At 42.1% G+C, this 24,841-nt stretch overlaps 1 protein-coding gene and 1 long non-coding RNA gene across 2 annotated transcripts in view; one reads left to right on the top strand and one right to left on the bottom strand.

Moving 5' to 3' along the window:
• The window catches only part of SMAD9 (SMAD family member 9), a 31,142-nt gene extending 15,778 nt beyond the window's left edge, over window positions 1-15,364 (top strand). The window contains 3 exon segments of the mRNA XM_003203374.4: window positions 598-819; window positions 5,192-5,448; window positions 9,399-15,364. Coding sequence (XP_003203422.2) covers window positions 598-819; window positions 5,192-5,448; window positions 9,399-9,542 — 623 coding nt within the window. The 3' untranslated portion in view covers window positions 9,543-15,364.
• A 3,560-nt stretch (window positions 15,365-18,924) lies between these two features.
• On the bottom strand, window positions 18,925-23,216 carry LOC100540575. The gene is made up of 2 exons (XR_796954.3): window positions 22,561-23,216; window positions 18,925-20,965 (listed from the first exon to the last, which is right to left on the bottom strand). It is a non-coding gene; the product is annotated as an uncharacterized LOC100540575 (long non-coding RNA).
• Window positions 23,217-24,841: the final 1,625 nt, after the last annotated feature.

Consider the following 24,841-nt stretch of genomic DNA (forward strand, 5'->3'; position numbering starts at 1 on the left):
GTCCTTTGCTGTCTCTGTGTTGGAAAACCTGGATAGAAGCAGATCCGAAAGAAATTACTTTGATGAGATTTCTACTTACAGACCCGCATGGAAGTGGAAAGCCTCAAAGCGTGCAAAGAAAGAAAGGTGGAGGGGAGGAATTGATTGATTACTTCTGAACTCCAGCATTTGGTACTAAACTTAAGGCTTGGCTAGGTTTTGACTTACTTTGAGCCCACCTGTCATCCCTAGCTCCTGCTGGTGTGCAGAGTGGATGTATCCCCAGCTACTTTCAGTGTAGAGATTGGGCCTCAGTTCAGCAAGGAATGTTAGCACGTGCTTAATTTAATGCATTAGGATTACCACTTTTTTGAGAACAAGTGGAACTTCTCAAAGGCTCATAGTTAACTAAACTGGTGTACCAGCTTTTGCACATTTGGGGTTTTGGTCATAACATTAAGAAGCAGAAGCTGCTGTTGAGATTGTCTGACATAAACGACTGTTTAGATGAAGAGCTGGGGGCGTGGGAGGGACAGAAGGGAGGAAAAGAGACAGAGAACAATTGTCTGAAAAAATACTACTAAGACCCCAACAGCTAATTAATTTTGTTTCCTACAGATTTTCGGCCTGTTTGCTATGAGGAACCACAACACTGGTGCTCAGTTGCCTACTATGAACTCAACAACAGGGTAGGAGAGACTTTCCAGGCTTCCTCTCGAAGTATCCTTATAGATGGATTTACAGATCCCTCAAATAACAAAAACAGGTTCTGCCTGGGACTGCTCTCAAATGTAAACCGCAATTCTACTATTGAAAACACCAGGAGACACATAGGAAAAGGTAAGAGCAAATTCCTTCTCCTTGGGAATATTCAGAGCTCGAGAGAACCGTACACTGCATTAACAATTCTAGCTGATTTGTCTGATATGCTTGTCTTAAAACCAAAGCTGAGATTATTTCTGAAGCAGAAGGAGTTGATTCTTTTCTGACTGAATAACAATCAGCAGAGTATCTACTTACAAAAGCTATTTACTTGGCCAGCAAAGAGAAAAATGTTGTTTATAGTTGCAAGTTCTAATTTAGCAGTATGTATTTTCATTTTATTTATTAGAGCTTCTGGCAACTGGGAATATTGCCATTGAAATGCCACTAAAAGGATAATTGCTGGTGCCTCAGGGCTGGTTCTTCTACCACCAAATAACAAAGGGAGATGGATGAAACACTTAGTAGTTGAGTTATTTAGTTGAAGAACTCTACAAGAGTTGCCTTTATAGATTTTTTCCCCTAGCAATGTAAGGAAATCAGTCCAATCTGATTCCCTGCCATGTCAACTTTTCACTGGTAACACGAAGTCTTGGGTTCTGCCTCCAACAGTTCTCCTTGTATGCTTCACTTCTGGTGTATGTATATCCTGTGCACACAAGATCATCTGCTACTGGTGACAAGTAGGATGAGGCCACACCTGAATACACATGGCCACACTCGCTCCATCCCAGGAGCGAGTAGGGTAGGGTAGGGCTTAATATTCTCCCACAGTTTGTTGGTGTTTGTGGCAATGAGACAGAAGCCCTGCACTGGCCACTTCTCTGTGCAGCTGAAGCTTTGCCTCTTCTAGTATATCCAGTCTAGACTCATTATCTTGCCAGCCCAGCCTCTCACCAGTAGCATCCTGGGAATGGATTCCCTACTGGGCTAATTAACTCTTAGTTGTTTCACTCCTATTATCTTGTCAACCTCACTTCATTTCCCGGGCCTAGAGCAAGATTTTAATTGACTCTTGATAGCTTAGTGTTAAATGACTGAGTATGAGGAAGGTCTGAGACAATGTGACATAGTTTTTACAAACAGTGAATCTGAAGGCTGAGAGATGTTGTACTCAGCTCTCACACTTTTCTCCAGAAGGAAAAAAGTACCTGTATTACAAATGTCCTGTGTGAAGGTGGTGTGATGCTACACCAGTAAATTGATGTGAGCAGTGGAAATGAGTTGTACATCTAGATTTTACTTACTCAGAAAACGAGGCAAAGCTTCTCTATCAGCATAAGCTGCCAAAGGTGTATAGATCAAAGCTGAGCCTGGCCCTAAAAGAACAACAAAAAATCCCAGTCGAAGCTGTTATTTGAGGATCTTACATCCTGTGAATTTCTGCCCCAAAATACAAAGAGACAGAACAGGAAGAATATGAGGTAAATGCTAATAGTCTTTGTCCTTTCAAATCTGAAGATGCGTCTTCATTGATTAAAAGTTCTTTTAAGTCTTACACTAGGAATCTGCCCAAAGGAAGGGAGCAGGTTGCTTAGAGAGGAGCTTAGTATATCTGAGATCCTCGATGTTAATGCTCTTCTCTGTTTATGCAAATCCTAAGAAAACATGTTTAAGTGGAATAGAAGTGGCACCAGTATGGGCCTGCAGAAGAGCACAGAGCAACTCCAAAAGCGTGTAGTTCAAAGGCACACTGGACAGATGAAAGCTGCTGAAATTGATACAATTGTCACATGTTAACAAGGGAGAAAAAGGAGTGAGTAAACAAGATTAGCTCAGTAGGATAAGGATATGAGATTGAATTGTCATCTAGTGTATCAGCGTGAAACGGTTTCCTGGAAATACCACATCAAAGCTGAAAACAATCCAGAACACAATGCAACATCTACTAGCAATTGGACCTGTTTCAGCAGTGAGACTTCAAGGACAAAAAGGAGACTACTGATCAGAGAGTCAAAAAGAAGTGGATGCTTGGAAGCTGCTGAGTCTCCAGTTTTTGCAGAGGGCAATGAAATCCTGCTAAAACATATAGGCCTTGGATTTGGTCTTTTACAAATATGCATTCAGCTGGTTGTCTTCAGGGTGCTTGTCTCCAGTGAGTGAATAGCAGAAGAATGGAAATATTCACTAACATTTCATTACTGCTGTATTTATTGCTTTTTTAAGAGTTCACAAGGAAAAGAAAATTAGAGCCACTTTCAGAAGTGACTTTGGTGTTATTGTAGTATGCAGTTTTGGTAATGCCTTTGAAAGCATTGGGGTTTTTTTTCTTGTTTTTTTGTTTTGTTTTGTTTTGTTTTGTTTTTTTGGAAGTTGGGTATTCAGTGTGAAAATTGAGCCCTTAAAGCTTTGCACTTTAGCACCCAGAAGTGCAGTCACCCTAAATCAGTCATCACACCTGAAGATTCAGAAGGAGGCGAACACGCGTCCTTATTCTTCCCTTTATTCCCCATCTTCCTTCTCAGTCTATTTCAGGAATTTACCTGGACTCCATCAGTGTTAGCCAAGACCTTTGTGATTTTAGTATCAGTGTCCTTCCTTTTCATCCCCCTTCCACAGAGTGGAATGGAAACATTGGTCAAATCACAGCAGTCACAAAGTGCATCTCCACGTGCATCTGGACTGAAGCTGCTGACTGTTTGGTCTAATGGAGCTGTGGTCTCACCTGTGTTCTCAGTGAAATACCAGCTTGTGCTGTGAGCCACACCCCCTCACATTTAATTTGAGATCTCATGGGTACATAGAGGTAGAATTCAAGTGATGGCTTGAAGACAGACTAAGGTTCTTCTCTGAGTCACACTGGAAGTGTCTGGGAGAGCATATTTTTCCCAGATCCTTTTCCCACTCAACCTGCTTTTCCCCAAGTCTTTCCCACTCCTGTTCAGAGGCTGGTTTTGTTTTAAGGATGTGCTGCTGTCCCTTGCTGTCATGACCACAGAATCAGGAACAGAGACTGGGAATATATAACCAGTCATTTTTGTACAAAAGACAACAGGAATAAAACAAATTACAACTGAATTAATAAAGCGTAGTTATCACTGGCTTTGCAGACATTACACTTAGACTCTGTGAACATGTGCATTTGTATGTAAAGGTGTGAATGCCATCTCTGGGAGTAGAAAGGAGAATTTTATTTTTATTTAGTGGTGGTTTTTATGAGAAGAAAGAACAGGGTTCTTCCACCTCTCTTGCCCATGGGAGAGGTTAATCTTCCCTAATCTAGCCATGGGAAGGTTGAACGGCTAGGTATCTTCACAGGGTGACTCGGTCCCTTTCAGGGTGTGGCTTCTTGCAGTCTAGTTCCCTATTGCCACGCTGGCACTGAAGAAGATCTCATTGCAAATAGATCTTTGTTGTTGTTTTGTTCTGTTTGTTTTTAAGTTTATTAGTTTTCACTGGGTTCGGTTCCCTGACCTGGGTGACTGCCTGGTCCCCAGACACTGCTGCAGCTTGTAGGCAGGTGTGGGAAGAAATAGTAAGAGCAGGGGAAGAGCGAGCCTTTACTGCACCAACACAGACTTCCATCATTTTGAGTTGGCTGCGATCCCGCCGTCTGCAGTGGACGGAGTGAATCAACTGGTCACAGTGCCTCTCATCTACCAGATAAGAGAAAAATGCTTACACCAGTTTATATATATTTTCATGCAAACAGACATCCTGGGTGGATAAGAGTCCTTGAATGGATGGAAGTGCTTCCATCTTCCTTTTTCCAAGATGTGGTAAAAGTTTGAAAGTTAATGTTAGTAAGTCACTTGGACACTGAGAAGTTCACCAGATCAATTGTTTTCCTGCTAAAGTTTGCATTGAACAAGAAGGATTTGGTGAGTAAGTCAGGGTCATGCAAAAGTGAACAATTGGTTCTGTATGACTTGAAGTACACACCATGTGTGTTTGAACAGCATGTGGCAAGACCTTGTTGTAGAGAGTAACATGCAATGAAGTGGGTCTTGGTCAGCGTGCGTGTGCTCAAAGGTGAAAATAGATTTGGATGTGTAATGTGTAACAGATTTGTCAGTTCTTTAACAGATTTGATCCACACTTTAATATGGCTGGCATATGTTTGACATTTCTGTGTATGTGTGTGTGTGCATGTGTGTGTCATAAAGTACCATGCTACTGAATTAGAGAAATAAACCAGTCTTAACTGGGAGATAAAGAATGTTACTCCTGTACTCATATCTTGAAATATTGTTTTTGATAATTTCCTCTTAATGCTGCCATATGGGTCCCTTGTACAGATATAGGGATGTAGACAAAGTTTTCTGTCTTTTAAATGGCACTAAGTTCCTGGAGTGATGTGGGCTTATATGCCCACACCAATTAAAGAATTAAATTAATTATTAAAGAAATAACACCAAGTTAAAGAATTCACAGAACCAAACCAAGTTACTGATATAAAATGTGTTGTAAACAATGGAGAAATAATACCTGTCTTGTTTTCTTTTTCTAGGTGTTCATCTTTATTATGTTGGTGGGGAAGTGTATGCTGAGTGTGTCAGTGACAGCAGTATTTTCGTGCAGAGCCGCAATTGTAACTATCAGCATGGTTTCCACCCAGCCACTGTCTGCAAGATCCCCAGTGGCTGCAGCCTCAAGATCTTCAACAACCAGCTCTTTGCCCAACTGCTTGCCCAGTCAGTCAATCATGGTTTTGAAGTGGTATATGAGCTGACGAAGATGTGTACGATTCGAATGAGCTTTGTTAAAGTAAGGATTCTTTGTTTTCTCTTGCCTTTATGAAAAGGAGAATCCCAGCACTTGCTAGCTTTAGCGCAAAACTAGGCCATATCAAGTCCTTCCCAAGTAGAGATATGCACCCAAGCTGCAAATTGCAATCCAGAATTCTTGTTCTCCAGTATTGCCTTAAGCTTGTAGGTACTAAAAATCAGTAGATTCTGTGATGAACCTAAGAACTTCATGGACTCCAGAAATAAAGTATCTTACAGATTCACACAAAAAACAAGCAGAGACTGAATGGTGATGTTCCCCCACTGACTGCGTAAGGAGTTCAGCTCTAGTACAGACGTACTAGACTGTGACTTCCTATAGTGCTGCTGGGAAGAGCTGGCAACAGTGTTCAGCCTGCAAACTAGGGAAGGTGCACCATTAGAAGCAAGTTGGTCCTATTAGACACCAAAAGAAATGGCTTGAGTGCGTCCATTCATCATGCAGATTTGGTTCCAAACAAATGAGAAATTGAATTCACATCTAAGATATAACAAAATTGCTTGAGGCTCTAGCCCAGTTCTTCCATATTCTGAAAAGCAGATGAGTTGAGTCCCACACAGCTTTCTGGTTCTTATTCTTTCCAGCCGTCCCTAGGAATCCATCTGCATAATTCTGAGAGCATTGAGAATGCCCTGTAACTTTTCCCAAGAGTCTCCATGCCTGTGACCATGGTGTTGCTTTGTTCTTGGGAAGGGACTGGCATCTTGTTCACACGCAAGCATTAGGGGAAAAAAAAAAGCAAGAAACCCAACAAGCAGCCTTTTCTTTAATGGAAGACATGAATGGGCATGTTGTTTGTTAAGGCAGTATAGCCAGTTATGCAATATTTTCATTATCTCAGCAACTCAGGGGCAGTCTCTTTGATGTGTTATCTGCCTCCAAGCCCAGCATGGCAGCAAGAAGTGGTGGCATTGATGCACTAAATAATACTGCTGCTATATTATCACCTTGCTTTGTTGAAACAATAGTAGCCACTATAGTGCCTCAGGCACCAGAAGACCAGTGTACAGAGTTATTTTGAACCTTTTCCCAGGACCTTTGGAACATGACTATGCAAATGTCAACTAGACTCTTTCTGGCCCATAAAAACCCTTTCCTGTACTCATTCTTCTCAAAAGATTTATATCCCAAGGTGTGAGTCTTGGTGTATTTAGTTCTGGATCATAAATACTCTTGGGCATTGGGTATGCAGCGGGCAGAGGAGCACACTGTCTGTCAGATCACTGGTCCCAAACTCCTACACCTCCAATGCTTGAGCTGGGAGGGAGGGCTGGGTAGGCACCAGATCATGAGAAGCTTGCAAGGACTGTGTCACTCTCTGGAGGCAGGACATGAGACAGAGGGAAGTGAAGCTCCTCTCCTCTGTGATACCCCTAGTGTGCCCATGGAGCAGCTGAGAGGAGCTCGATTCTCAGGCACATGTGCAGGGATCACTAGGGAGAGCAGGTAATAATTGCCATCCACACGATACTGCTGATAAACCTAACAAAACAAGGTCGGCTGTTGTCCCTTCTCCACAGATGAGACATCTGATGCACAAAGCAGAGGGTCAGAGTTCTCCACTGAACTGAGAATTGAACCCTCTCTCCCACAATGCTCCAAGTTCTGGGGCTGAGGGGATGACCCAGCAGGCTTGGTCCTACTCCTACATACAAGGCTGGAGCTGGAGCTGCCTGAGGGTAAAACCACAGAATTACAGAATAGAATAGAATCATTAAGGTTGGAAAAGAACACTCAGATCATTTCTGCCAACCATCAACCCATCACCACCATACCCACTAAACCACGTCCCTCAGTGCCACATCTACACAGTTCTTGAACACATCCAAGAGATGGTGACTCCAACACATCTGTGGGCAGCCTGTTCCAATACCTCACCGCTCATTCTGAGGAGAAAATTTTCCTAATATCTTACCTGAACTTCTCTGGGACAACTTAAAGGAATTACCTTTTGTCCTACCTTTTACCCAGGCTGGAGAGAGCTGTCACCTGCACAAGGTTGGGAAGGTGTGGCAGGAGCAGCAGGATTCCCCAGCTCATTTCCCACTGCAAAAAGCTCATTTCTAGACTCCTTATATGAGCACTGGGATTCTCTTCCCATCCTCTGTGCAAAATAACACCATAGCTTTGCGAGTGGTTCTTATTTTATTCCGTCCTTAGAAAAGCTCCACCTCTGAGTTCATTATGACCCTGGGGCTGACCTACACTCCGGGAGGCTGTGTGATCTGTGGGATCACAGGGGATTCCTCCTCCAGGGCATTTTACCCTCTGACAGCCCCAGTTCTAGTCCAGGAAGGCAGCACAGGCAGTAGGAAGGAGGCTGGAAATGTTTGGGAGCTGCCAGCAGAGGGAGATGCCCAGTCACTTACACAGACTGCCGAACTGTCAAAATCAGACAGGTTATGTTTGCAACCTGTAATTACTGTTCCTATGTAGGTTTTCCATCCTGCTAGTCAGGGGAGGTGCAGCATCTCCTCGACACTTACCCTTTGGTCAAGTATCTTCAGTGCAGCTGAGTAATTAAGACTTGTAACAAAGTCAGAAGCATGACAGCACTTGAAGAGTAGCATTTTATACAAACATTTCCAGAACGCTTATCTGAGGTGCCTATGAACACAAGCACCTTCTAGCTTGATAAATGTTCTGAAGGCCAGAAAAATGCTTCCTGATTAAAAGCACTCCTTGGGCTTTGTTAGATTCACATCTTCATCTCTTCTCTGCCTCTTCTTCATTAAGTACAAATGGATTTTATCTAGGCCACTTGCAGCATCTAGCTGGTGTTGGTCCTAGTTTTCCAGTTGGTTTTCTAGAGGACTGGCTTCTAGCAGCCCCAGTACTTTGAAGAATTCAGCATTTGTTGATGATGCAGCCAGTTAGCTGTAAGACTTTGGGCTCTCCTTTGGACCCCTTTGCATTGCTGTGAAACCACAGAGAGTGCACAAGCATCACAACAACTCAAAGCTTCTGCATTTGGGTTGGAAAGAGGCAAGCAGTAACTCTGGGGTTGGATGCTGAATGTTATGACTTCTTTTCTTTATTTCTTTGCTCATAAAAGCACCTGGTCAAGTCTAGTGGCATGTTGTTAACCCCGTCACACTGTTCTAGCAATTCACATAGGTGGCTAAAATCAATGTATCTAGCTCAAACCTTGGCAGACTGGCTGCCTGCTTAACGAGCAGACACTGTGCCCACTTGAAGCAAGGTGCTCCTGCTTCTGTTTTCTCCTTGCCTATATCATGTGCCCATCTTCTGACAGGAGCTCCATGTCCCTTATCTATCAGAAAGATCTGGAGAAATTACTGCAGGATTTCCTGTGGCAGAAAGGCAAGAATTCCCTTGGGAAAAGAGAAGGTGTTCAAGGATAGAAAACCTATGGAAAAATATCTATGCATTAATTAAGTTAAAAGTAAGGAGGATAAGGGAACCTTGCTGGAAGTTTCCAAAGACTTAGAGAAATACATGCAACTTCTAGAGTCTCAGGGTACATCTCTGCCGATGAATGAAGCAGTGCCCAGGAACATTACCAGTCCTGCTGAAGTGTTATGACAGGGCCTGGCCTGCTTTTTGTCTGTGCAGACAACAGCCTGGCAGACTTTCCCGGGCACGTCTTTGGCATGCAAACAGCGGGGACCATTCCCTGTGGGCTGTTTGCAGGCAGCCAGACTCAGAAACAGGCCATTCCTTGCCAGCTGGAAGTGTGGAGAAACATTTTTAATTCAATAGTACAGAGTTCCTGTTAACTATGATAGTAATAAACTTTAAAAGGAGCTAATTTTTTAGAGAAAATTATCCCTAGGACAAAGCATTAAATCTTAGTGAGCTGGGTGGTGGACTACCTGTAGCTATCCTAGACCAGCAGCACGGAATTTATGATTTACTGATGTACTTTTTTTAAAGACTCACTGTTTGGTCCTCTGGTGCTTTTGTAGGGCTGGGGAGCAGAGTATCATCGCCAAGATGTTACAAGCACGCCCTGCTGGATTGAGATCCACCTGCACGGACCATTGCAATGGCTGGATAAGGTTCTGACACAGATGGGCTCACCTCATAACCCCATCTCTTCCGTCTCTTAAGAATCATCTCTAGAATTCCCTTAGGATGGATGCTATTGCAGGCAGTGGCTTATAGGATTTCCAGTGAACAGAAGCTTCTATATGTAGATGTATGCAGATGTAAATATATCTATACATAGTCTACTCTCCTATTTTTTTTCATGCTATGTTTTGTGGTTTCTAGTTATTCCGATGCCAGTACAATAAGTGTAGGAATTCAGGTATAGCATATCTGTTCTCAAAATAAGCCAAGTTCCTGCAAAAGTGTCAAGCAGTTTCTGTGAGCACCTTCATTCCCCAACCAAGCCAGTAAACGGTGCGAATTCTCAGCACTTTCACATGGATTCAGAAACCTGGCTGTTGCTGTTCCTAGTAGGTGAAATTCACCCTTCTGCAGGCAACAAAAGTCAGATATTGGCACCATTTATATTCATTTTACATCCTAACTTCAGATCTGAGAGAGGACCTTAGGTGGTGCACAGGACTTAAGCATATAGAAGACTTTTCTCCAGTGAACTGAAGGATTAAACAGCAATTCCAGTCTGTCTCCATACTGCAAAGCACTGTGGGACCACAGATCCTGTGAGGAGCTGAGACCCCTGGGTTTGGCAGGAGGAGAGAGCCCTTGGGATGCCTTTGGCTCTGGTGGCTTATCAGAGCATTCTGGACACATCTGAGTAGTCCGATACACTTAACACAGTAGTTTATGGTACTGCTGCACTGAAAAGCAACAAGCTCCTAAGAAAAAAAAGAAAATTTGAAGTATATGCCTAGAAGTTTAAAATCTAATTAACTTCCAGTGCTTTTTTGCAAAGTACGTACATACTTACATATGTATCTGGCATGTAAACTGAATCCTATCCATTATACAGTATTGATGTTGTTTGTTTTGAAGTTAGGACTATCTGTAGTTAGACTACTGTGCTGATACCAAGGGTACGTCTAAAAGGGACTTGAACTGTGATTCAGGAAAAGGAAATGAAGTGTGCATTGAAGAACTGAGAAATGATATCATCATTCAGCTCAGGACAGTCTGTGTTGGGAACAGGAAGGCCCATGCTCACAAGATACAGTGAGGAGGAGTTGAGAGGCAGTCAGGCTGTGCCCTGCACTGTGCCAGTCCTTGACCTGACTGCAGTGCCCTGGTTTGTCAGAGGGGCTCCTGGCATTTTGTTAATACCATGGATGGTTTCTCATCTTGCATAGAGGCTTTAGCATTTGCGGTGTTGTAGCCTTGCCTGCACAGGATGGTGAAGCAGCATAAGCCATAAGCAAGAGAAGAGTGTGTCTATGTGTAAAGCTTTCTTAACAGTACCTTGTCTGTGGACCTATAAGCAGGAGGAATTATGGTCGTACTGTCATCCCCAGAGCCAGCCTTTCCAAGTGCTGTTCTTTTCTGGTGAGCCGTGGGAAATAGTACTGCATTTTGATGGTCCCCTTTACCTTGCTGAAAGGGTAAAGGATTATTTCCCTGAGAGCATAACAGGCCCCTGAAAACTGCTTTGCATTAAAGGTCAACAAAAGTGGTAACTTTTCAAATCTCACACACTAGAATTATACTGAGAAAAATATGTTCTACATAATATTCCTTTTCTTCTCACGCAGTATCTGGTGCTATACAATTTACTGCTTAATTACAAGAGAATGCGTGAAATCTTCAGGTACATTACATAGGCAAACCAAGTAATATTCACTGGAAATACTTTCTGTGTCTTTTAGATGCTATATAATGCCTGCTACAAGGTGGCAGTTAAGAACAGAGCAGAAGAATGCATAAAACAGAGGGGTTACTTCCTTTAAACACACCATCAGCTGCCTCCAGCATTGGCAGGGCACAGGAGGACAGATGGTTGTTAAGTTCAAGCAGAACTGCAGGTTTATAGGAAGTTCATAAATATGAAGAACTGTATTCTGTCACCATTTGCCATCAACATCATCAGTGTGGAGTAGGAAAAGCATGGCCTGTGGCAGTGATTCCAGTACAAAGGTCCCACCCAAATTCCAGACGTGCCATTTACTGCTTAGCAGACTGAAGAAAGATGGGTTTGGAAACAGACCTTCTCCTCAGCTCCCTTGGTCTCCAGTGTCACTGTATTTAGCTGTTGGTACCATTGTTTTCAGGGTGTCCATTGTGCCCTTTCCCCAGTTGTTCTTTTCATATTGCTAATCCCTTTATTTAGCAGCTAAGGACAGGGAAATCAGCTCCCCTGTCCAGGAGCTAGCACCGTCCTTCGTCCTAAATTCTTCTTTGCCTCTTAGGCTGAAACCTCCTCCCCTTCTCACACAAAGAGAAGCCTAGGTGTTGCTTCTGGACATCGCCAGCATTGTCTTCTCTCTCCCAGAGAGCAAAGGTGGCTGTGCTAAGGGGCACTGCTTTTGGGCAGCTCCAGAACCCAGTTTCCTGCTGATGCTGCAGAGGAAGAAGCGCAGACAGTGAAGAGAAGCATTTTTTTCTGAGGCATCATTCATCTCATCATGAGGTCTTTCAGGTGGATCAGATACACTTCACCCTGAGCATTCTTCTGTCTGCCAGCTGTGTGTAAGGGGAAGACACGGTCAGAGATGGACTGCTACAGTGGATGCATCCAGAAGGAGGTGAGGTGAGCCCATGGGCAGGTGGCCTTACAGCCTGGTAATGATGCCTCCTCAGTGAGTGTGTCTGTTTTTTAAATGCACGTTGGTAAATTCAGAGCAGCTTTTCCTTTCCTGTATTTCTGCTCTTGCAGCAGTCCTCACACAGGTAGCCCTTTGGCCTCCATGCAGTCCATGTGTGCATCTCATTAAAGGCTGTCACCTTCATGTGCCCTTCCTCCTAAAGGAAAGAAACAGGCATTTCTGGAGTGCACTTCTTCTGACCTACTTAAATGCCTACAGTAAGATGAGACAAATCATTTAACTATTTGCTGAAAGACCCTCAGAGTCTTCTCTAGTATGTGAATTAAAAATAAAAAATTCAGGTTTCTCATAATTTACAGCAAGGTACCTTTGTATTTCACTGTAATGCCTTCCCATTTTGGAAGGAGATCTTTTGTGCTCCAAGATCCTCATGAACCCTTCACCCTGTGTATTCAGTTTATAGCCTTTAAAGGCATTCATTAATACCCAAGCTTTTCAGATGGACTTCCTGAGGGATTTAAAACCACTTACAGGGAGACTGCTTAGCTGAAGGCAGATTTTTTTAAATGTCTTTTGAGTCATCAACGTCAAACCCCGTTGAAGGTTTCTGTGGAGAAGTACTATGCAGCAGCAGGCAGCAATGGGAGTTTGGTCAGGCCGTGGCATAAAGAACATCCATCATGGTACTCAGACCTCTTGTTTTCTTATTAAGTAGTTGAGAAGAGACTGTCTAATTGCTGCCAGTTCATCTGCAGCACCAGTGTTCATGTGCCATTCACATCCAGAGGGGACTGACACAGGTCTTATGCTGCCTGAAGCCATTCCAATGCCACTGCTGCTCTCCTTGTGCCCAAAAGTTACACTGCAACAGACAATGAATAAGATGGCTGGAGCACTCAGAAGTGTAGTACAGGCTTTGCCTCCCTTCAGATCCCTCCTTACAGAAAACTCAGCTAGCAAGCACCGTGTTAAGCCTTCCCACAGCCTGAGCAGCCTCCTTGGAGACGTCTCTGCCTTGAGCAGGGTGTCAGAGTGGGTGCCCAGAGATCCCTTCTGGTTTACATCGTTCTGTGGCTCTGTACAGACGTTCAGTGGTAACTGGTTGTCACAGGCAGGAGTTCTCTGTTAGTGAAGACAGTGTCAGGATGAAGCATGTTTATTTACTCTCAGCTATTTCTGCATGAGTTCAGTACAGGACAGAGTTGTTAGATATTAATGTTTCATGAGTATAAAACCAGCACTGGAAACATCTCTCATTGTAAACATCATCCCATCACATAGCTCTTAAAATGGAGCAAATCAGGCATTTGTGACTACAGCTTTGTCTAATCCCCCCGCGTTCATCCTTGCTTCTGGCACGCATCCCTGGCTGATAAGTGCTGCAAGTCAAAGTCTCAGCAGTACTGCACAAACCACTGGATATGCAGAGGCTGCTCAGGCAGACATGTCAGCTCCTTGGTTGGATCAAGCAAACAATCAAGGAACTTGATAGGCCTTGGTAGACTTTGAAGGGGTCTCAAGTACATGGCTCTTCATCGACTTCTCTGGTGCTGAAAGCCTGAGTGGGCATTTAGTCTTTGTTCAGTGGAGAGAAATTGCTCAGTGTCTCTAGTGCACACAATATGCACCAGTATAAGATGCAGCCTTTGGTTTGTGACCATCGCCTACTCATGGGAGCTCCAGAGTGGCCAGGAGTGACCAGAATCCTGTTGCCCGTTTCACCCCAGCTCGCTCAATTGTGCTTCATGTTGCATCACCATACCGGTACCACACTTACCTGCTAGGGAGGTGAGGCGTAAGTCCAACCAAGAGCACACCTCCACTTGCACCAGAGCTGGTGCCTGTACAGTTTGGTCTCGTGGTTGGCGACCCTGCCTGTGGCAGGGAAATTAAAACTAGATCATCTTTAAGGTCCTTTTCAACCCAGGCCATTCTATGATTCTATGACAAATAATGAGGCAGGTTGTGTCTCTTCTGCAAGACAAACATAACCACTATGTCCTCCAGTCAACTATTCTTCCAATATAGCCAATGTGAACATTTGCAGCTAGTTGTGAACAGTTTTTAGATCTTCAATCATAGTGTTTTTATTATCCATGAATGCTGCTATTTTATAGTCTGTGTTAATCTTCAAATAATATTGCATATGAATAGCATAGAAAGAAATAGACCAACCAGTTAGTAATCTTAAATACAGACCTCATCGGCAAAGAAAAGCTAGAAGAAAATTGGTAAAATCTGACCCATTGCACTTCCATTGTAGTGAGCACATCGTCTGTTTCAAAGTGATCATTTGATGCTGAGTTGTGTGTTACACCTTACTGATTCACAGTTATGTCCAAGAGATGCTTTGCAAACAAGAGAGCAAGAGAACAAACATAACGGTAAGCAGAGAGAAGGCACCTCTAGATAATTTTTTTACTTATTCAAGCAATTGGAGTTCAGTTTTTAATTATTTATAATACTTTACAAGTACAGGTTAAGCATATCACAGCGTGTTTCCTTCAGATAATTCAGCATTAGCAGTTTAATCTGTCATTTCAGTATCACCTCTGTGATTTAAATTGGGCTGAGAAGTTAAATAAGAAAGCGAAAAAACAGGCCTTGGTATGGATTGATGGAGCCATAATCCTGCAGGGATGTATGCAGCCAAGGGGTTGAAGTGGTGGATTTGAGCAAAGCGTGGGGATTTTTGTGTAAAGTACTAGCTATCACAGCCTGGTGCAGAAAAGAACTGTGAAATACATAAAGATTTAATGGTACCACTTCTGTCTACAGACAATTCTGCCCTCTCTCTTTTCCATCACAGTCGAGGCAAAACTTCACCACCCAGAAGAAATTAAGTAGTACTCACAGTTAGTGAGATTCTGTGAGAACACAGTGGATCACTGTGCAAATAATACTACTTGGACTCTTGCCTCTTGAGAACAAAAAATCTCAGAGACATGCTTAGTTTCAGGAGCCTGAAGCATTGGGGCAGCTCAGTGTCCTCTATCAGCCCCATGCCCTGACACAGAAATACGACCACTGCTAATCAAGTGGATGTTCTCCCAAGCATTCCTCCTGTTGCGTTTGATTTGAGGCATCCTGAAGTCAACATATTTAGCCTGATGTTTGAACAGCACACTTCTCAACACACTCCATTTTCTTTGGCTGGAACTATTCTATTGTAAAAGGGATTATTCACGTCTTGTGTTTTACTGTTAATAAAGTTATTTCTGATTTAAGAACTCTGTCTTGTTCCTTCCTATTTTCTTATTTGAAAGTGATTGGCTCTGGAAAGCTGTGGGTCACCACCTGACAACCAGTGATTTTGGAAACTGGAGTTTTTTGGAAGCCTTTATTCATACAAGACTTATTCAAGAGGATCAATGGGATGTCCAAGCAGAATGGAATGTTAATATATAAATAGACTGAAAATTTTAATGGCGTAAAATCTGCCTGGTATCAAGTATATGCATCCCTCATTAGCTCTGCTGTGGTACATTTGAAGATTCAGGAGGATGGTCCAGCTTACTTTGAGAAGAGGCCAACGTGATCAGACAGATTTGCAGCTGTGCAGGTTGAAGGAAAAACGTAGGCAAATGTTGTTATACAAGTCAGATTTTAATTTTCCTAAAATTCATTATTTATGTTCCACAATAGCAGAAACATGAACAGAAAATGGTCTTGAAACTGTGTTGACACTGCTGGGTCACACACCTCCTGAGAATCCCATCTGACACTGCCCAAACAGGACAGCCCAGCTACCAGCACGTTTGATGTCTACACCAGCTTGTAAGGCACTGATATTACAGACCACTAGAAATACAGGATAGCTGAGATGCACATCTCTCTTCAGCAAGTTGCATTTATTTTCAGATAACTATCTTATTAAACACTGTCTGTTTTAACACATTCACAGAATCACAGAATGGCCAGGACTAGAAGGGACCTCAAGGATCATGAATCTCCACCCCCCCCCGCCACAGGCAGGGCCACCAACCTCCCCAATTAATACTGGACCAGGCTGCCCAGGGCCCCATCCAACCTGGCCTCGAACACCTCCAGGGACGGGGCATCCACAACCTCTCTGGGCAGCCTGTTCCAGCACCTCACCACTCTCTCTGTAAAGAACTTCCCCCTGACATCCAAACCAAATTTTCCCTCCCTCAATTTAAAACCATTTCCCCTTGTTCTGCCATTATCTACGCTTTCAAGGAGTTGAATATCATCCTGTGCCCCTTTTCTACCCTGTGCTCCCCCACCATTTAAGCGCACCAGCTTCAAGATAGCCATGCTCACGCTTGGGTAAGTGCTATGTGAAAGCTGGTAAATGCATTATCTTTTGGGGCTGTTTTGTTTGTGCGCATCCATCCGTTATGACCGCGTTGTATCTCAGCTATGGGCTGAACATGAGAACAAAAACCACTAGTAGGTTCTTACCTGCCAGGCTGCAGCAGGACAGGCTGTGCCCCAAGGCATACTGAATTCAGCTACCATGTAAGTAACATAAGCCTGCCATAAAACTGGGAATTGCAAATGTCCATGGCACACAGTGCCTCTGCCACTGCCCAAACAAAATATTAGGGGGAAAACAGAAGCGTAAGCACTTTGTTAGACCTCATTTGGCTTGAGAAGGGATCTGATAAATGTTTATTAATATCTAAAAGGAGGCGGGAGGCAAATAAATGATGCAGGTTCTTCATGGTGTGTAGTGATAGGACAAGGAGTAATGGTCTAAAACTTGAACATAGGAAGATCTGCACTAACATGTAGAACTTCTTTATGTTAAAGGTGACAGAGCACTGGAACAGGTTGTTCAGAGAGGTTGCAGAGTCTCCTATGGAGATAGTCAAGACCTGCGTGGGCAACCACCTGTGTGACCTATTATAGGGTACCTGCTTTGGCAGGGGGTTGGACTCAATGATCTCTTAGGTCCCTTCCAACCCCTGCAATTCTGTGAGAACAACAGATACAAGGTATCACTGCACTCAACAAAATGTGATTAGTTAGTTTTCAGAAAGATACCAAAGTCTGATAAAGGTGGAGAAGCCTACACTTGAATTGCTTGTTTCAGTGGTACATGCTTAACAAAAGCTTGTCCAGACATGGCTGATTTACTGCCATCTTCATTTATAACTCACCTTGGATCTGAAATCTAATAAAATCAAATTGAACAGTGCACATCTATACTATACTAAATAACTGCACTACACTACATAAAAGGTAGCTGGGCTCTACAAGTATTTGTGAAATAGGCCTAACAACTTACTATTGTTAAGACATTCAGGCACTGCATTAAATTCTGATTTTCAGATGCATGTACGCTTCAAAGTTTAAGGAAGGCATGTGAAAATTTCTTCTATGAGAAGATGACATAAGTAATTGCTGTGAAATCAACACCAGATATCTCATCTACAGTTATCAAAACAAAACAACCATTTAAAAACAAAGTTCATCCTAGAAAGCTATTCGTCCCTATAGTAGTATAGATTCAGCTTTCCTTTTGTGGTTGTTTTCCACTTCACACTTCTGTTTCCAGTGAAAACACAGACCCACTGTTCAGTGGGCAGTACACCTACAGACAAAGGATATAGAGGAGGCTGAAATACTTATTTGGTGCTTCTTGTCTCTTGGTTTTTCCTTTTTTCCTTGTAAAGCTTGTCCTCTACAATCCCCGCTCTGCAAGCCTCAAAGCAGTGTATGTTAAGCAGAACTCATAAGAGAGAAAAGAGTCTAGGAACGCTTATACTATTCAAGTCATGCACAAATCCATGAGACCAGATGAGATGGCACCAAGGATGTTGCAGGAGCTGGCCAGTATCACTGCATGGCCTCACTCTTACCATTTCAGACAGGACACAGTGATCAGGGAGAGGTTTGTTACCATAGGACAAAGGAAGATTACACCCATCTTCAAGAAGGGAAAGAATAATCCAGGAAACTACAAGCTGTTCAGTCTCACATCATTTCCTGAAAAGGACAGATTCTCCTCAAAGCTATTTCCAAGCCCATATGTGACAGGGCTGTGAGTGAACAGCAACTATACACAAGTAAATGACAGCAGACCAACTGACTGCCATCCACAATGCAACACCTCGCTCTGCAGGCAAGAGAGGGAGCAAACAATGTGCATCTTGACTTCTGCAAGGTCTTTGAAATGACACCCTGTAATAACCTACTCAAACTGCTTATATATGGACTGGATAAATGGTGCTAAACTGAGTAAAAAAAACTCACGTCCGTGTGTGGTTTTAAAAAGCTTTGAAGGTGATCAAACACCACTGAAAGAAGCTGCAAAAATTCCTGGAGATGTTCAAAACCGAAGTGGGTGAGGAGGCCACTCCAGGTCCAACTCACCTAATTCTACTACAGGTTTTAAAGTGGCTTACACCTTTCATTCTAGAAGATCCCATGTTTGACAAACTTAGAAATATGCAAAAATAAGAAAAAACCCACAACCCAAACTACACCTTAAATGGCCCTCCATATCAGATTATTAATACTGGGTTGGTTTAGATGCAAGAAGAATGTTCATTTCTTCAGAAAAAGGCTTTTATCAGTGGTACAGCACATCTTCCTATCTGCTGAGGCAAGTGTGTTACATAAAACAGAGTGTGTTTTTATCATTCTGTTAGTGAAAAGGAAACTTGAGCACTTTTTTCCAAGTATTAGTTCCTAAGAAATGCAGAGAAAAGTGTAAAAAGTAAAAAAAAAAAACCACAAAAAAACCCCACAGTTAAATAGAATACAGATACAACTGCAATGAAAAAAAAATCACAAGTAAGGACTCCAACTACAAGACTATATGCAGAAATATTTTTAAAGTTGAGAGTGCAGTGTCTCCAAAAATACAACATATGTGGTACAATGAATATAATATAATGAAGAATTAATTGGTTTGAATAGATGCAGCAGAGGGACACCACCAACTAAAATTTCTGAAATCATTTCATTACAATCACTCTTATTCCAGTAAAAGCAAATGCTTTTAGAATATGTTTTACATCGTATCTTCCTTGAGAAATAATTGAAACAAATTCCTCGAGAATTTAACAACAGCAAATAATGTGATAAAACCAGAAATGGGAAAACAGCACAGGAAAAATAACTATCAGTGAAACTGGCAAAGGCCAAGTTGGGTACCTGGGATTACTTCATTTTTTAGAAGCATCCAGACAGAGCTGTTGGCCTAAATGCTTTCCTAAGATGCCCATCTAAAACAACAGAACAAGTGCTTCCTTGTAATGGGCTGAAATTATACATTTTCACAAACATGCTAAAATAACCTTAGAGTGGGAACGCAACAGTTTTCACATCACCTAGCCAGAGCTAGCCATTTTAATACAGAAAATAAACACAAAGCAACATACAAATGTAACCAAACAACAACAAACAAAAGAAATAAAATAAAAAAGCACATAGATTTACTCAAACACTTATTGGTCCAGAACTGCTGGTACAAAATTTTTGGATTTTTTTCTTTTTTTTTTAAGAGAACAACTTACACAACGCTGAATACAAAAATCCCTACTGAACAGTTTTTATACATACAAAAAGCACAGCTTAGAAAAACCCATAAGACTGACAAACACTTCTGAACAGGTAATATTCAGCGGATCAAACTGCTGCAGTATCAAAGTAGCACTTCAATAAGCACCTCCACCATTCAGATAGCTTCAACTAGGAAATAAGGTTTAATACAAAACTTGGGATTCATTTCTTAAATAAGGTGTTTGGATTCTTAACCAAATCAACTGCAAGTTTGTCTGAATTGGCTGAAAACCTGAGAAGTCCAGCACTTGAGCTGATTAGCTATCAGTTGTCTTACTAACATAATTTTAACTAAACTTTTTTGGAAGAGAAAGGACAACAAATGCACAATTTGTCCCGTTGGACATTTTGGAGGCATTTGCTGTTAAAAACCTTTAGCATTTGAGTTAAAAGCTTTAACTTACTCACTCACAAACGAGGATGTGTTACAAGCTGGTCCTCCAAAATAACTTCACAAAACAAGATCCAACTCTCTACCTCATACATTTCATCTCTAACTCTTCTCCAAAGCACTTTTCTAGTTCTCTCATTTGGAGATTTTGAACACATATTCCTTTACATGCTTTGCGCAGACAGTGAAGCATTTCAAACCTACTCAACTTGCATATAATGAATACAAAGCAGGAGGATCACCTGATTTACGCTTTTCTGAGCCACTGGTTGACTTCTTGATGGCATGTTGTCTTTAACCTTTAGTGCAAGATTATACTGGATATAAGCTTCTCATATCCCTGAGGAATTGCTGTTAAGTCATGCCACAGGACTGGCTCAAATTGGACTTTATTTCACAACTTCCATAGAAAGTAACTGACTTCCTTCAATGATTGTCATCAAAGAGTGACTTGTTTAACAGTAAATCTTCATATAGAAAAATGTTAATTTAGTGGAAGACTTTGGTAGGAAAAGGGTGTACAGCTAAACATTACTGACACAAATTTCCATTAAAAAGAAAAATCAAACTAAGTTTTAAAAAGAATCAAAAAATACTCCTCCAGATTTGCTCACAAGTTTGCAGACACCCAAGCAGCTCAAAATGTCAAAGTGCAAACAAGAACCAAGTAAAATACATGACAGCAGCTTTACTTTTCCTTTAAACATTTACATTTTTTATATTTGAAGAAAATATACATCCTATTCCTTCTTCAGTACCAGACTCATCTGCAGGTCATGATCTGTTCTCATTACCCAGGTGCTCCTTGAAACTGCTGCTGCCGTTGTTCCAAAGCCTGCTGACTTAACAGCTGCTGTTGTTTCTGTAGAAACTGCACTACTTCTGGACTTCTGAGCAGGGACTGCAAGGCAAGAAAGCAGACTTAACTTTAAAGGAAACAGAGAACTGAACTATCACCCTTAGTATGAAACATGAAAAAGTCAAAAGATGAGAGTATCTAGAACTGTTTGCATCTCAGCCTCTAATCTAGAATGGGAAAGCCAAATAGGAGCCTGGTTAAATGAACACATCTGAAGAAATTCCACTGCTGGTCATGACGCCGATTATCACTGGACATGAGATTTTAAGAATGAACTCCCTTTAAGTCACCTTGTTGAAAGTGAAGGAACAGAAATTTGCTGAAACAAGTGGAAGGAAAGGAACAAGCCTAGAGCTGCAGATAGATACTTGCAAAGAGCACTGCTTAACCCTTTCCAAACAGTTACAGCCTGCCTTCCAACCAATGAACATTGTTCATTCTCATTCCTGCAAGGAGGCAACACAAATGTTTGTAAGGCCAAAGGGCAAACTAAGTTTGGAGGTGATCCATCCAAAATCTAAAGCAGGAAAAGGGTTATTTTTCAGTTGAATTAATTCCCTAGGCTGGCTGTTCACTGAACATGATGGACATCTCACTGCATCAGGTACTGTGACCCTGCAACTCACATCTACAGTGAAAAGGACCAGCAGTTTCCAGGTAAGGGCAGAGAACTTTATGCTATTACAAAGCCATTCTGCATAGACTACAGCTGAAAATAACAATTCTGCAGACAACTTAAACCTCCAAGTGCACTGAATAGGTAAGATTACCAACAACAACTTCTCACTGAACAGATGTGCAGCCTGCTTCTCCATACTTTATGTTAGTTTTCTCAAGTTACTTCACTGCACAGGGTAGTTCTGTTTTACAGCATTTCAATGAATTCTTCCCCATTCTACTACCCCGACTGCTGCAGCCTCAGATACAAAACACCAGTAGTGTGTGATACAGAACACCAGCTATGGATGGAGTTCTGAACAAGGGCTGCAGGGGTTCTAAAACTAGTTTTCACTGCTAACAGAGAGCAGGCAGACAGCTCTACTAGCTTCTGCTGGAAGGAGACTGTAAGAAAACCAATGAAGTAGAAAGAATTGCAATGAAAAAGCCCAAACAATTGTTAAGTACTGAATTATTTCCCTTCATTAGGCACAATTCCTTAAGAAGACTTACAGAAGCAACACAAGTGCTTCAAAACTTATAACCTATGCCATCCATGCAGTCTATGTGTGATACAGTAATACAGTATGCTCAGTTTGTTCTACCAACAAATAGTATGCAATTCTGAGAGTGATACAGTAAGCCTACCAAACTCACAATAGCAGAGTTTGCAGAACAGTGCAGGGACTCTTCAAGTCTATCTGAAACTTTGCAGAAAAGATGGGTTAACCAATTAAGACCTACCTAGTACAACAAACAAACCCAACTTCAGTTACCAAAGCAACAATCAATAAATTCAGTAACCTTTGCATTTCATGCAGCAGCACAATCAGACACCTGAACTGCACCATATTTCAAATCTGAAAATACGTACATGCATCACTGAACTGATTTTTATCTTTCACAAAGGGTGACAGTGAAACATTGCTACACCACCTTTGTGTATCTGAGTTCCAGACCTCTAAGACGACACAACTTACCAGTCTCTTTTTATTCAATACTTGTTCTAAAAGAGTCGGTCTTGCTGGGCGATCTCCAATGGAGCCTGTTCTCTGCTTTGTAGCAGAAACCGAACCTTCAACACAATCCTGAGCATTAAAGACAAAACAAAATAGAGAAGTGAGTCTGGTATCATACATTTACTTTTTACTGCTGAAGAATCTTAAGAGTAAAGAATCTGCTCGTCTTATTGAGCTGCAGAGGAAAATAACAGCAACAGAATGCAATTGTATTTATTCAACATCTGGTCTCTTTTCCTTTCCACATTATCTTCACCGTTCCAGCAGTCACAGAGAATGCTCCAGCAATACAGACGAGTTAATCTTCTAAACTTCAAAACAAACCAAGTTAGGTGCTCAAAAAACATTTCATGTTGTACTGAGGGACATGGTTTAATGGGAAATACTGTTGATAGGCGGGCAGTTGAACTGGATGATCTTGGAGGATTCTTCGAACCCGGGGATTCTACGATTCTAAGTTACTATGGTTAGTTCATGTCCTGAATTTGACTGTGTTTCTTGTAAGTGAAGTCATTCACAACACTTCAGTTTTGTTTGTGTAAGTGAATTACGTTTAGCATTTGCCGTTGGGTGGGAGTGACAACTTTTTTTAATAGCAAAACAAAACATACTTCAGGATACTAGCATGGACTTGTCAAAGCCACACGCAAGAAACGATAAAATTTACACGCTTTCCATTTGCATTTTTATCCTGTTCCTTGTACAACCACCACTTACGAATTAGAGCTACACTGTTTAGAAGACATTCTATGATGTTCTACAGAGAAAATATTCATGCTTTGGAAAATTTCAGTCATGTTAACCTTAAGCAGATCACATTCACAACTTAGGACATCTTTTTTGGTTTTCTATTACTTCTCCTCTCCTGCCCAACACCCTCCTCATCTTTACAAATCTCTATCAGTACTTCCCTTCTACCTGAAAAGCTTAAGTTAAGAACAAAACAATCATCTAACCCAACTGTCTTTCACTTCAATCCTGTCCACAAAGGTGAGCATTAAACCCTCTATTAAGAATCTGACTCCAGAGGTGCTTGTCGAGGCCAAAAAATATACTACCAGTGCAACAAAACAGTGCACCAAGTTTAGCACTAACACAGAATCATAGAATGGTTTGAGTTGGAAAGGACCTTTAAGATCATCTAATTCCAACCCTATAGCAGGGACACCTCCCCCTAGACCAGGCTGCTCAAAGCCCCATCCCAGCCTGGCCTTGAATGCTTCCAGGAAGGGGGCATCCATAGCCTCACTGGGCAACCTGTTCTAGTGTCTTAACACCCTCACAGTAAAGAATTTCTTCCTAATATCTAGTCTAAATCTACCCTCCCCCAGTTTAAAGCCATTTTCCCTTGTCTTGTCACCACATGTCCTTATAAAGAGTTCTGCTATCCTGCTTTCTTCCACAGGTTCAGGCCTTGAAGTTGTTACATTCCGACCAACTTGGGAGAAACAAGCACTGTTCCCCAGCATGCAGCAATCACTACTGCATACCACAGACCAAAAAACCTTAGCCCACTGTTACACGTGGGTTAAGCTCAAATTGTATACCTCTCCCATATGCCTTCTGACTTATGGGGAGTATTTATATTGCCACTTTGTGGCCTGATCATACCAAATCATTAGGAAAGGAATAAAGAGTAATAAAGGTGTATTTATTATGAAAATCCAGAATTCACCTGCATCCTGGTTACTGCATGCAATAGTTGTTTTTTCCTCTCAACTGAGAAAGAAGTAGAATCACAGAACAGCTTGGGTTGGAAGTGAACTCAAAGATCATCACACTCCAACCCCTGTGCCGCAGGCAGGGTTGCCAGCTACTAAATTGAGCACTAGATCAGGCTGCCCAATGTGCAACCCAACCCAGTTGTGAACAGCTCCAGGGATAGGGCACCCACAGCCTCTCTGGGCAGCTGTGCCAGCACTTTACCACCTTGTCAGTGAAGGGTCAATATCTAACTTAACTCTCCCATTCTTTAAAGTTGTTTCCCCATGTACCCAGTATCGCTATGTACCCACGTAAAAACTTCATTTCCCCTCCTGCTCATTAGGTCTCTTTAAGGCTGCAACCATGCCTCCCTGGAACCTTCTGCCCTGCAGGCTGAGTTTGGAGCTGGAGACGCTTCACAGAACGGCAAAGGGGAAGCAGACAGAAGCACACGAGTTCCCGCTGCAAAACAAACGCTCAAAGCAGGCAGTGCTGGCTGTAACCGCTTTTCCACCCGCGGCGTCCCGCAGCCCAGCGA

Source organism: Meleagris gallopavo, chromosome 1, assembly GCF_000146605.3.
Source record: "Meleagris gallopavo isolate NT-WF06-2002-E0010 breed Aviagen turkey brand Nicholas breeding stock chromosome 1, Turkey_5.1, whole genome shotgun sequence".
NCBI classification, from domain to species: Eukaryota; Metazoa; Chordata; class Aves; order Galliformes; family Phasianidae; genus Meleagris; species Meleagris gallopavo.